We start from the raw sequence: 14,369 nt of genomic DNA on the forward strand, positions 1-14,369 counted from the left end.
CGTTACATGGTAGTTAAATTTTGTTTTTGGTATTAGATTTCTCTGACGTGCTTTGGTGTAATGGGTAATTTTATGGGCTTAGCCTCTAGATACCAAGGAAGAAAGAAAGGAAATAAGAGAAGAAGAACAGGGTAGGAACCATTCTCTCTCTGTTTTGGTAGCATCAACAATAGTGAAGAAAAAGAAACAAAGAAGAAAAGACGGAAGAAGATAGAAAAAAAAAGGAAGAAGCCAAAACTTTGCAACCATAAGAGCAACTCTGTTAAAAATCGACTTTTAGCAACTGCACTTTAGCTATGGTCATAGAAACCGTAGCTAAAACAAGGGATGTTGATCTATAACTACGGCCATTTCGTTGATCTATTTATTCATAACTAAAAGATATTTATAATCACGGTTGTAAGTTAACAGTTGCGTTGCAAAAGCAGATGTTGATCTATAACTACGGCCATTTCGTTGTGGCTAAAGAGCTCTTTGACCATAGTTAAAAGCTATTTATCATCATAGTACGGAATTATAATTACTCGTGGCTATAGCTACAAAGTTAATTGTCATAGCTATGATTATTTTATTGCTAGTTGTTTAATGTAGTGCATTGAAACTTAATAAATAATAATGATATAATATTCATTAAAGATATTTATTATTTGTTTATTATTATTTATAGTAAATCAATAATTATCAATTTATCAAAGTAATAAATATAATTAATAATTTCATAAGTACATTAACGAAAAGATAATAATTTCTAAAAAGTAATAAATGAATATTAACTATTTTTTAATTAATTAAAATTATTTAAAAAAATAAATGAATTATTTAAATATGACTAACCACACATATTTAATTAATTAATAATAGTTAATTATTAATAAAAATAATATTGTTAATTAAACTAAACTATTTAATTTCATAAAAAATATTTATAGAACAATAGTAATAAAATATAAACAAATAATTAAAAAATATTTATTTAATTAATTAACACTTCATTTATTAGTAAATATTTTTTATTAAATAAATAATTAATTAAGTATTAATACTTTATTAATAAATTAAATATTTTTTATTTTCATTTATTAGTTATAGTTAATAACTGTTAATAAATTATATTTAATTACAAATAATTAACAAAAATAACTAATAATTAATTAACTAGCATTAATTACTAATAATTAACATTAAATAATTAGCGATATTTGTTGAAAATTTGTGAAAATTACTTACTACTACTTAATTAGTGATACTTACTTCTAATTAAGTAATAAATTATAATTTCTTATAGTAACATTTAATTACTGCTAATTAACATATAATAAGTTAATTAAATTAATTAATTCTGATAAAAGTAAAAATACTGATAATTTATTATTAGAAATCTTATCTATAATGTATACCAATTTTCTCCTTTTTGTGAATTTTCTATTTTTTAATTTTCTTAAAAAGCTAAAAATGTGCCACATGTGAATTTATCAAAAGCATTCCCAACCCAATTACCTATAAGTATTCCTAAAATTTCTCTCTCCTAAAATATTTTCCTCTCCTAAGCTACTAGTCACCTATCATTTTACCTAGTGTTTTCAATTCATTGTTGACCTAGCCGATCGAATTGTTTGAACTATCACTATTTGGCCATGATTTTGAGACAGTTCTCCTAAAATTTGGGGATTGGTCAAAAATCTTGACCAAGCCAAAAACTGTCTAACTTGAACGGTTAAATGTTGACCCATTTGACCCGGTGATTGGGTCGTGGGTTGCATGCTAAATGCATATGCAAACTTTTGGAGGTCATAACTTTTGGGGTGAACTTTTTTTTTTTTTGGGTAACTTCCAACATCTATGCATCCCAATGTGCCAAAAAGTCACTTTTTTTTGCATCAAATCACATTTTTAGTATTTTTATAAATAAAATATTAAAAAATATAAAATAATACATATATTACATATGGAATATAATAATATATTATTTATTAATAAAATATGTGTTTGTACACACATACACATCCATTTGACCTAGATGGTTAAACTGATGACCCATGATCCGGAGGCAAAAAATGGTTCAACCTATTTTTAAAACATCAATTTTACCCCCACTTTTCAATTACCCTCCTCTCTCTCTCTTTCCCATTAATTATTTTTTAATAAATGTTATTTATCCAAAACTAATTATTATATTAAGTGAACCTAATTTATGTAACATAATTCAATTAACTAAATTAGTTTAATAAAATTCAATTAGGTAATTACTTGATTGACCTAACATGATAAATTTAATGTAATCAATTAAATTAACTTATCTAACAAACTAAACTAACTTAATAAATGTATCACAACTTAATTTAGTGAACTAGGATACCCATCGAGTGTTTGGCGTCCATAGCTTAATCAGGTCAGAGGTGAAGATGGGGATAGGGAATAATTAGGATACCTTATCAAGGATAGGGACAGAGATGGAGAGTGAAGCCCCTGCCCTGATAGGGAACCTGTTGAGACAAATTGGACAAATTTTGAAATTATTTTAGAGATTAATGATGATAGTTAAGTGTTAAAGAAATTTAGGCCCTGTTTGGTAGCACTTTTTTTAAAGTACTTTCATATTTTTTAAAGTACGAAAGTATAACAGTTCAACTTCGTATTTGTTTAGAGTACTTTTTACTTTTAAAAAACATAAAACAAAAATATAATTAAACACGAAAAGCACAAAATCAGCTTTTCAAGCTTCATGCTTTTTACGCCTCTAAGGAACCAAAATGCTTTCAAATACCTGTGTCACATGTACACTTGTATTACTTATTATTTACTCAGTTCAGTTTCCTCTTTGACAAAATTCCAGCCTTATTCGGACTCAGCCTTTTGTCGCACCTCTCCATCGGACTGCGTTTGTATCATCAGAAACATCAACTCCATATCGTCGGACGATTTGGCATTGACAGGTAAACTCATGCCATTTTTTTTCCGCATTTTGCTCAGATAAGCCATTCACTAACCTTTGAACCTTCAGGTTTCATTCTCGGAGTTTCTCTCTGTATAAACCACTGCAACCTTGCCGAAAATCATCGGGTATAGACATTATACACCTCCTCCTACCATCCCCCTCTACTTATGCAAATGTTACTCCTTCTTATTAATGCCTTTGTTGATTTCCGCCACCTGTTTTCTATTAATACCTCGTATTTTCTTGTAATGCATATAATGGGGTTTCATTTCCAATCAAATGTTGTTTGTATTGTTTTTATTGTCTTGTGCTTTATACTATACTGCAATTGATGTGTCTAGTTCCTATGCTTCGGCTGGGTTTCACTGAGAAATATTGGGTACCTGTGAATCAATCAGCTGTGTTTCATTGTGAAATGTTGGTTATTTGTGAATAAATCGCCTGGGTTTCACTAGTTTCTGTTGCAATGCATGTGTTGCTTCTATTTTACATGGAACCGTTGATTCATTGGTGTTTCACATTGACTCCATATCTGAAACCCCCTCTTATGCTGTCCCAAGTCAAACTGGTGAATATTTTATTTAGTTAGTTGATCATTGGTTTTTTTTTTTTTTCATTCATGTTTTTTGTGGGGTTAATAATGTTTTAATCAACCTATGATGGGTTTATTATGTGACACGTGTCATGCAATGAAGTCCACAATAGCAATCCTGACATTGATGCATTTAACATGGGAAGTAGTCCATGCTTGGCCGAAGTATTATTGATACTTTTGCCTTTGAATAACAGTGTCCACGTGTCATTTTTTGGTGTGACACGTGTAAGAATGGTGTAGTCCAAGTGGGAACCTTAACAACGACTCAGTAGGTACGTGTACCTTTTGTAGGACCGGTTGTCAAAACACAGCACACCAGTCTGCAAAAATTGCATGTAAAACATGCAAACACGTGTGAAGTATAACGATGCAATGCTTTTATTATTTAAAGCACAATTTTCAAACATTTCCATCCGATCAACTTTTGGAGCAAAAATATGAAATTAGAAATATATCACGTACTTTGAACTTTCCTACTGTGAGAAATACAAAAAGCACGAAGTATGACCAAACATAACTTAGATTACTGATATTTTTATTTTAAGTAAATACTTTTCCCAAAATAAGTTTTTAATTAAAAAAAAAAATAGAATTCGGGGATTTGAGTACTCGATGGAGAGTATGGTTACTTTATATATTGGTTTTAGTTTAGATTAGTAGTGGTTGGAGATTAAAAAAACTTTGATATTAATAGAGACTTGCCTCTTTTCTTGATAAATATATTGTTCTATATTAATTATTACTAAATATATATAATTTATTTCTCTTAATAATAAATTAATTAACAAACTATCTTAAATGCACTATTCTAGTGTATCTATCTATCTATCTATCTATCTATCTATATATATATATATATATATATATTCAAGGTAGTCCACATTAGCAACCTCTCCTTTCAATAAACCCCTTTTCCTGCTCTCTTTAACTCTCTCTCATTTCCCCTTCCAAATCCTCTCATTAAGCCAAGCTAATACTCTCATTCTACAATTCTCACATTTCCTATTCCAATTACTTAAACTATTCCTAAAATCTCTCTCTCCCAAAATATCTTTCCATTGAAAACTACCTTAATTATAGGAAGTCAAGGCATCTCTTTCTCTCTCCCCATATTTATCACTACCACCTCATTGCAAAAATTTGGTTTCCCAACTCCACATTTTCTCCTTTCTTTCATTCTTGCTCTATCATTTTTGTATTATCACACATGGCAAGCCCCAGATTGTGCCATGTGGCATCGATCGGATGGAATCCTGTCTGTCCATCTCTAACTGCCTTCAACCACTCCATGACAAAGTCAGCTATAAAAGGGGATGCCCAGCTTAAGGTAAACCCATCTTGCTCACTCTTGTTCCCTTGCATTCAGTATCTCGAGAGAACTCTTTTGAGCTCTTAAGGACTAAGCTCTGAGCCATTGTCTTAAGCCTGGTCCGATCCCTCTTAAGCACCTGACTAACTTAACCATCAGAGTCTCCACCCCTGGGATAACACCCAGGGCCTCTGACGTGTGCTCTTCTCTTGCTCATAGGTTCAACCCATCAGCCTCAGACATCAGTGAAGTTACCTTGTTGCCCTTGGCCCCATCCTTGGAAGCAACAATTGGTGCCATTTGTGGGAACGTTTCTTAAGACTTACCTCTAAGAAAAAAAAAAGCTTAACTCAATTAACTAGGCTTTTGACATGGCCGATAAACAAGACAACAATCAAAACGCTCAGAACTTGGTCACTATGAACCAATTTAAGTTGGTCCTTAGCAGGTTAGACAACCTAGCCAAAGGCTGGATGAGGTGGGTTACTTGACAAGAGGTCGCCCACACGGTGGTTGCCCTATTAGGAGCTAAGGGCAGTACAATGGGAGCTCCACTCATGTACCGCTGGTCCAATGCCCTATTGACCTAGGAAAGGCCTACCCCTCAACGTCCAATAGCAGCAGCCAACAGGCCCACAAGCCCCTATCGAAGACCTCTTGGCTTCCCAGCCAAAGTGGTGATCCAGTAGGGTCCCACGACAACCGCCAGGACCATGACTGCCACCACTACCATGCAGAGAGAAACCGGGATGATGCTAAGCACTCTAGCCACATTCCTCCTCTGAGGGTTGGAGGTCGACACTACGCCTCTCCCCCACCAGGATCAGATCTCTATGATCTCCTCAACGATCATTGAGCTCGAAAGGCTTAGGATGTGCCGACGTCCGAGCATTCAGGAAATAGGGCTGACCCATTTCGTGTCAGAGAGAACCTAGACAAAGCCTAGGCCCCCATCAATCGATGCCTTGGCAATCTACAAGCACAGATAGGCACAATCCAAGATCAAATCTAGCAAGTGACGGAGGGCCGAGGTGATGCCTCCACCAGTCAGAACCCCTCATCCACCCGGATGGACGCCTTCACTGACTCCATCACCTTGGAGCCGCTCCCGCCTCACTTCAAAGCTCCAACTCTGGAGACTTATGACGGGAGTACGGATTCAGACGACCACTTGGAGAGCTTCAGGGCACTCATTCTCCTCTATGGGTACTTCGATGCCCTGATGTGTGTCAAGATTTCCAATCTACCTTTAAAGGAGCAACACACAGATGGTTCTCTATGCTCCCTCCTCGGTGCATCAACATCTGGGACCAATTTGCCAACCTCTTCCTTGCCCACTTCACCAATAGCCGGCAATGCCACAAGACTGTCATGTCTCTTATGTCGATCAAGCAAAAGCACGAGAAAGCCTCCAAGCTTACATCAACTGATTCAAACGAGAGGAACTCAAAGTTAGAGACCTCAACCCCTCAGTATCCGTGCACATAGCCATCAACGGCCTTCAGCCCAAACCCCTCGAGTGGTCCATATCCAAGACACCGCCTAAGAATAAAGTAGAGTTCTTGAAGAATGTGCAAAAATACATTGCCGCTGAAGAAGCTAAGGCCAGTGAGCACTTCTATGAGCCAGAGGGCAACCCCAACCGTGGGGGCACTAAGAAGAAAAGGAAGGAAAGGGAAGGCCATGGCCATGGCCACACCAACAAGGACAATGACAAGAAGCCGCTAGCCCCTTCCTTCAGCAAGTATACACCACTCAACTCCACCCAAACACATATTTTCATGCAAGTAGGTTAGGGGGAATACATGAAGTGGCACTATGGCACCAGCCACGACACGGAGGACTACTATGAACTCAACAATGAGATTCAATCCCTTATCTACCGCGGGCACTTGAAGGAATACGTTGGGGTAATGCCGACACCTCATCCTCATAGCGGTAGTAGTAGTAGCAAGCCGGGGCCCAAGCCCATTACACCTTGGCAGGAGTCATCGACATCATCGCCAGGGACATGGCCTCGAGTGGAGCATCGACCTTGGCCCGAAAAGCGTATGCTAGGCAGTTCAACATCCAAAGCCCTAAACCCAAAAATCCATGGCCAGACAATGTCATCTCCTCCTCTGAAGATGATCTGCAAGGGGTCTCATTGCCCCATGACAACATGTTGGTGGTGACTATGACCATCGTCAACTACATGGTAAAGAGAATACTCGTAGACAACAGCTCCTCAACAGACATTCTGTTCTATGACACCTTAGAAAAGATGAAGCAAACACCGAACCGGTTGCAATCGGTTGATGTGCCACTAGTTAGTTTCTCTAGAGCACTTGTTAAGCTAGAAGGGAGGATCACCCTACCAATCATAGTAGGGGCAGAGCCTTGGCAAGTCACCAAGATGACCGGGTTCTTGGTCGTGAAGATAGGCTCCCCATACAATGCTATCATTAGGAAGCCATCCCTTCATGCACTCAAGGAGACCATCTCATCCTATCATCTCACCATGAAGTTCCTGATAACTCTGTATTTTGATGCCTTAAGGGCATCATTTTAGGAGTATTTTAGACCTTAGACTGACTAATCTATACCCTTTTCTGGTTAAATTCAATGTTGTGACCTCTGAGGCTCCCTATGCAAATTCTAGGTAAAAACTAGTAAATTTACAGAGTTTTCTACAGATTTTGGGAAGCTAGTGAGAATTCCAGCTGAAAGAGGGGGTGTTTCTATGAAAAACTAAGCATAGGAGGGCACCTTCTATCTGCTAAATCTAGAAAGGCACCCCTCCTACTGTATTAGCATACTCTCCTCTCCTTAGCAAACCCTAGGGCGACTCCCCACTCATTCTTTTCACCTCTAACAAACCCTAACCATCCCTAACTTCTAAATCTTCACCTTCCACTTCTCCCTAACATCTAATCTCAACCATCCAAGCCTTAGCAACCTCTCATACCCTTAGATCTTCACCTTGCAATCTCCACCCTCCATTCTAGGGTGCCATCTCTTTAGCATTCTAACCCTAGGATGCCACCCACTCCTTTTGATCTCCACATTTCAGCCATAGGCGCCCAAATCTCCACCATTCAATCCTAGGAGCTTAAATCCTAGCCCTCCATACTTATAGGTCCCCCTCCTTTTCACTCTAGCCATAAGATCCCTCTAGTTTAATCCTAACCCTCCATTCCTAAACACTAGGGGCTCCCATTTTCTACATAAACCCACTATCTTTGTCCACCCTTCTATATAAAAAGGACCCCAAGGGCTCTAGAGAAGGGGTTGGTTAGCCCAATTCACACAGCCAAGGCTTTTTTAGTGGTTCAAGGGTTATAGGAAGGAGGATGCCCAGTTCTTGTCAGGAGGGGTTCCTACAAGCAGTTCGTCCAACCTGCAACTACCACCACTAGAGCTGATCCACCATTTTTATTTTGTTTTGTTTTCTTTCTTTTTGTTATTTTTTTTCTAGCAATTTAATTTCTGTAATTTTCTATTTTGGTTTGAATTAATTTCTATTTTTCTTTGCCCAGTTCTAAATTTGTAGATCTAAATTTGCCCAGTTCAAGGCTAAGGTGTCTCAAAGGGTTCGAGAGCTGAATGGAGGGGGAGCAATTTGCAGTTTGTCTTCCCGGAAAGCTACCACCACTGGATCCAAATTCCAACATATTTTTATTTATTTTCTTGTTAATTTCAGTTTTATTTAATTTTTGAAATTTATTTCTTGTCTTTTTCAATTCTGAATATTTAATTTCAGACTTAATAAATTATATTTTCTTATTTTCTACAAATCCCAAATCTGTTTTTTCTTATTTGTCCGAAACAAAATAATAATTTTTAGCCTTGTTTCCCTGAGGATTCGACCCCTTCCTCACCAATAAGCTACGTTCTTTATTTAGTTTTGAGGATTAGAAAAATATAAATTATTAAACTGGTGTCTCGGGTGTTTGACGACGCATCCTGGGTGCACCAAGTTTTTGGCACTGTTGTTGATGAAGCAACGGAGAAAAATTTTTATTTAATTTTTTGCAAAATTAGTTCCTTTATTTTTTGTTTTCTGTGATGAATTGTTGCTATAAATAATTGCTTCCTTAATTAGTGGTCTAATTGAATAATTTATTATTAATTAGGAAATTATTCAAATTTTGAATTTGAGTTTAAATTTCAAAAATTTGAATTCAATTTTAATTTTAATTTGAATATGAATATGAATTTGATTTTGAATTTATATTTCAAATTAAATAACATATATAAATAAATAAATAAGAAAAATATTTTAAAATTTTTGCATTTGCATTCCAACATTTAGAATTTGATATGTTATAGAAAATGCAACATATAGGATTATTTAATTGCTGAAATTAGTTGTTAATGTGTTAGGGTTTTTCATTTTTAATTGCTCTATTTGCTGAATTAGTTTGTTTTATTATTTTATTTTAAATTGCTGAATTGCATATTAGAGATAGTTGTTCATGCATTGTACTTAGTTGCACTTATTTTGTTTATTGTGTTTTTCGTTAATCCATTTAAAAGCAATTCAATTTAAATGAGATAAGGTGGGGATTTCATCACCCTTCCTTGGCCCAAAAACCATCACCCTTTCACGTGTGGTTCACCCTAAACCTTAATTTAAAATTCGGATAGCAAGATCCTTTAAGGGGCCCCACACATTTGGTTCAAAAGTGTGCTGAATTTTAGGGAAGCTTGTGATTACTTTCCATAACCAGCGGTTGGTGTCAAAGGAAAGAGGTTAACTGGCTAAGCCTAAGAGGGTTTTGTGGTTACTTAATTAGGTCCTTGTGAGAGAAAGGGGAGCCTCCCACATCCCCAGCTCTTACCTGGCTAACTAAAAGAAGTGGTGTAATTCCAAGTAAACCTAAGAGGATTCACATTGGTTGAACCACTAGTTTAGGAAACCATAGTTTAGCCCCTAGGTCGTGTGTTTTACTTGTTTGTGCTTCATAAAATAAATTAAAACAAAATAAATGAATTCAATGGCTGGAGTTTGTGGAATGAGAAACTACTTACAACCTAAGCCACAGATAGATTGGAACCATGTGTCTCAACAGTTGGATAAAATTAATGGTATGGCCCAAAGACTTGATCAAGTCCTTGCATTTCGTCAAAAAAATGGCCATACCCAACCTTGTCATCCTATCCATCATGTTCCATTTGTGCAAGCCTGGCCCATCATGTTAGCCAGTACCCTACAGCAGGCCCATGTCAAATAGTCATTCCAAAGCAAGTACATGCAACTAACAGATTTTTCCAACCTAATGCTAACCCATTCTTTCGCCCATATAACCTTGGGTGGAAATCAGCCCAACTTCGTTTATTGGGCCCAAGCCCAAGAAACCACCCTATCAGATGTGCACGGTCTAAAGCCTAGACTCACTATAAGTATAATGATTACCCTTGGACTCAACCGGCTCAGCCATGTCAAACCTACTCTCATCCCTATCAAATCGATTTGCTTGATGATATGTTTTTGCTGCTCCAACAACTGATCTTAGCTCAGCAACAATCAATCCTAAGATTAAAGAGCCAAGTAATTCAGCTCATGGAAGCTAACTTGCTGTGGGAGAATGATTCAATGCTTAATCAGTCGATTGTCAACCCTAGAAATGAACCCCTAGGTCTTCCCCAACAACTTATGACTTCTAATGTCCAACGCTTAAAAAATGCTAGAGAAATTTTAGCTCTTCAAAGTGGAGAAAAGTTTGAAGACTGGTATGAGTCTAGAAGTCCTTCTGCCTGTCCAGAACAAAATTGTTGTACAATAAATGTAAATAGAAACCCTAGAGAAACTGGTATGGTCACAGTAGATGATCCAACAAAGGAAAGTAATGTTTTAACAAAGTCTCCTCACCCATTACAATCTCCGCTTACTGTTGAACCTCTCCCAGAGCTAAAGAGTGAACCACCCGTGATTTCTCTTGAATCTCCTCAACAACTAGAATTAAAACCCCTGCCGGACTCCCTTAAGTATGTGTTTCTAGGACCCGATCAAACACTACCAGTAATTATAGTAGTTGGTTTAACCCCTATACAAGAAGAGAAACTGATTGATGTCTTAAAAGAGTATAGGGGCGCCATTGGTTGGTCAGTGGCTGACCTGAAAGGGATTAGTCCATCCATTTGTATGCACCATATTTATATGGAGGAGGGTGCCAAACCGAGTAGGGAAATGCAAAGGCGGTTGAACCCAAACATGAGAGAAGTGGTCAAGCAAGAAGTTGTCAAGTGGTTGGATGTGGGTATTATCTACCCAATTTTCTGATAGCAGTTGGGTAAGTCCTACACAAGTGGTGCCTAAGAAGGTTGGACTCACCGTGGTGACTAGTGATCAAGGTGAAGTGATCCCCACCTGGCTTACCATGGGATGACGAGTATGCATCGACTTTAGGAAACTCAATGAAGTCACGAAAAAAGACCACTTCCCTCCGCCCTTTATTGACTAGATTCTGGAAAAACATGCAGGCCAAAAATATTTTTGCTTCTTAGATGGGTGTTCTAGGTATAACGAAGTAAACATTTACCCTGAAGACCAAGAGAAAACTACTTTCACCTGTCCATATGGAACATTTTCCTTTCGAAGAATGCCGTTTGAATTATGTAATGCACCCTCAACTTTTCAGGGGTGTATGATAGCAATTTTCTCAAAAATGGTAGGTGACTTTTTGGAAATATTTATGGATGATTTCTCTATTTTCGGAGATTCCTTTGAAACCAGTCTCAAGCACTTACGAAAATTTCTTCAACGATGCGTCGAGACAAACTTGGTATTCAGTTGGGAGAAGAGTCACTTCATGGTCCAAGAGGGTATTATCATAGGCCACATAGTTTCTAAACGAGGGATCGAGGTAGATAAGGCAAAAGTTGACCTAATCTCTAAACTCCCATCTCCCACCTCTGTCAAGAAAATCCGCTCATTTCTCAGATATGTTGGTTTCTATTGTAGGTTTATTAAGGACTTTTCCAAGATTTCTAGGCCTCTGTGCAATCTTTTGGTGAATGATGTCCCATTCAATTTCGATGAGGCTTGCTTTAAGGCTTTCGATTATCTAAAAAAGGCACTGACCAAAGCCCCAATTCTTTAACCTTCCGATTGGTCATTGCCCTTTGAAATAATGTGTGATGCCTCGAACTACGCCATCGAAGCAGTTTTGGGATAAAGGGTGAACAAATGTCCTGTTGTAGTATATTATGCTAGTCATACCCTATCTAAGGCTCAGTTGAATTACATCACTACCAAGAAAGAATTGTTAGCTGTAGTATTTGCTTTGGAAAAGTTTTGCTCATACCTATTGGACACCAAAGTTGTATATTCTGATCACTCGGCCTTAAGACATTTGTTGTCTAAGAAAGAGGCCAAACCTAGGCTCATCAGATGGATCTTTCTTTTGCAAGAATTTGACCTTGAGATTTGGGATAAAAAGGGCTCTGAAAATGTAGTAGCTAATTATTTGTCCAGAATTCAATTTGAAAATAGTGAGCCTATGCATGACTTTTCCTTTCCAGATGAACACCTCTTAGCTGTTTCCAATAGTACACCCCCATGGTTTGCTCATATTGTCAACTATTTAGTGGTGGGTAAAATTCCTGAGGGGTGGTCGAAGAATGAGAATGACAGATTCTTCTCACAACTCAAATATTATTTATGGAAAAACCCTAAGCTATTTCGTATATGTTCGGATCAAGTAATCTGAAGATGCGTCCCCGAGTCTGAACACCAAAGTATCCTTAATTTTTGTTACACTCTTGCTTGTGAAAGGCACTTTTCGGGGAGGAAAATGGTGGCCAAAGTACTGCAAAGTGGCTTTTATTGGCTAAGTTTATTTAAGGATGCTCATGCTTTTAGTAAAAATTGACTAAGATGCCAAGCTGTCGGGAATATGTCCCATAGAGACATGATGCCACTTAATCCCATTCTAATTGTAGAAATCTTCGATGTTTGGGGTATTGATTTCATGGGACTTCCACCATCATCCGGTCATGAATACATCCTGGTGGCCATTGATTATGTGTTGAAATGGATCGAGGCGGTAGTCACCCAGACCAATGACCACAAAGTTGTAATGAAATTTGTTCAAAAGAACATTTTCTCTAGGTTTGGGTATCCGCGAACAATCATTAGTGATGGGGGGTCACATTCTACTAATGTGCAATTCTGTGCTTTGCTCCACAAATACGGAATCACTCAAAATTCATTAGGCCTGACCGAAAAGATTGGCCCAACAGATTGCACGATGCATTTTGGGCTTATCAAATGGCGTATAAAACTCCCATTGGAATGTCTCCTTATAGGTTAGTCTTCAGCAAAGCTTGTCATCTTCCTATAGAATTAGGGCATTGGGCTTATTGGGCCATCAAAAAGTTTAATTTCGATCTAACCCAAGCTGGATCCCACCGAGATCTGCAATTAAGTGAGCTGGAAGAACTTCACAATGAAGCTTATGAAAGCTCTCGCATTTATAAAGCCAAAATGGAAGTGTTCCATGACAAAAACATTTCAAGAAAAGCATTTGAACCTGGTAAAAAAGTTTGGCTCTTTAATTCTAGGTTGCAGTTGTTCCTAGGTAAACTAAAGTCTAGATGGGATGGGTCATTTGTTGTTGATAAAGTGTTCAAGCATGGTGTAGTTAGAATAGTTGATCCTAAGAATAGAATCATGTTCAAGGTCAATGGTCAAAGGCTTAAACCATACATAGAAGAATTATCTGAGAGTAGAGGAGTTGAGAACTTTAGTCTAAGTGATCCAATTGCATCTGGCTGAAGACGTTAAATTTAGTACTGGTTGAGAGGCAACCCAATGAAGTTTTATTTTAGTTGTCTTGTTAGAGTTTGTCTTTCCTTTTGAATAAGTTTGAGAATTCAGTTGGAAAATCCTGAACCCCTATTGAATCCTTACCTCTTGATTGTTCCCATTGGCCTAAGTTCCTTTTGCATCATTCTAGTCATGTCATTGAGGACAATGACATTTAAGTTAGGGGTGAAGAAAGAGAGAAAATTTTGAAAAATTGAGAGAAAAATTTTAAAAAAATTGAGAAGCTAAGCCTTTAAATATGTAGAATTAAAATTTCACTGAAAATTTTAAAATTTTTTTCCATTAAAAGAGATTCTCGAACAGAAAAAGTTAAGGAAACTGATAAAAGAATATTGAATTTTGTAGAGATTGGTAGCAAGTGATAGGAGTTAAATTGGTCTTGCTTGAATGTTGTCGAAACCATTTAGAAATTGAAGATACTCCCAAATTTGCCCCTATAAAGATAAGAAGAGAAAGATTGAGAAATCAAAAGAAAAGTTCTTCAAATTAATAGAGATAGTAGACTACCCTAAATAGTGCTGAATTTTATACAAAGCAAAAAAAAAAAAAAGGGAAAGAGAGAGAATAAAAGGTCAATGGACACCCTAGACTTAGTAACTAGGTCTGTTCACCTAAGCTAAGTGTCGAGATTCGCGTAAAATAGGAAAGGGAATGCCAAAGACACTTACCTAACACTTAGTAACTAGGTCTCTTCACCTAAGTCAAGTGTCGAGATTCA

At 37.0% G+C, this 14,369-nt stretch overlaps 1 protein-coding gene across 1 annotated transcript; it reads left to right on the plus strand.

The window, feature by feature from the left end:
• The first annotated feature begins 13,093 nt into the window (after nt 1-13,093).
• On the plus strand, nt 13,094-13,600 carry LOC148860649 (uncharacterized). Its single transcript, XM_088984945.1, has one exon. The coding sequence runs from the start codon at nt 13,094-13,096 to the stop codon at nt 13,598-13,600; it is 507 nt and encodes a 168-aa protein (XP_088841071.1).
• Nucleotides 13,601-14,369: the final 769 nt, after the last annotated feature.

This window comes from Nelumbo lutea, chromosome 4, assembly GCF_056320005.1.
Source record: "Nelumbo lutea isolate HS-2025 chromosome 4, American lotus-T2T, whole genome shotgun sequence".
Taxonomy (NCBI): Eukaryota; Viridiplantae; Streptophyta; class Magnoliopsida; order Proteales; family Nelumbonaceae; genus Nelumbo; species Nelumbo lutea.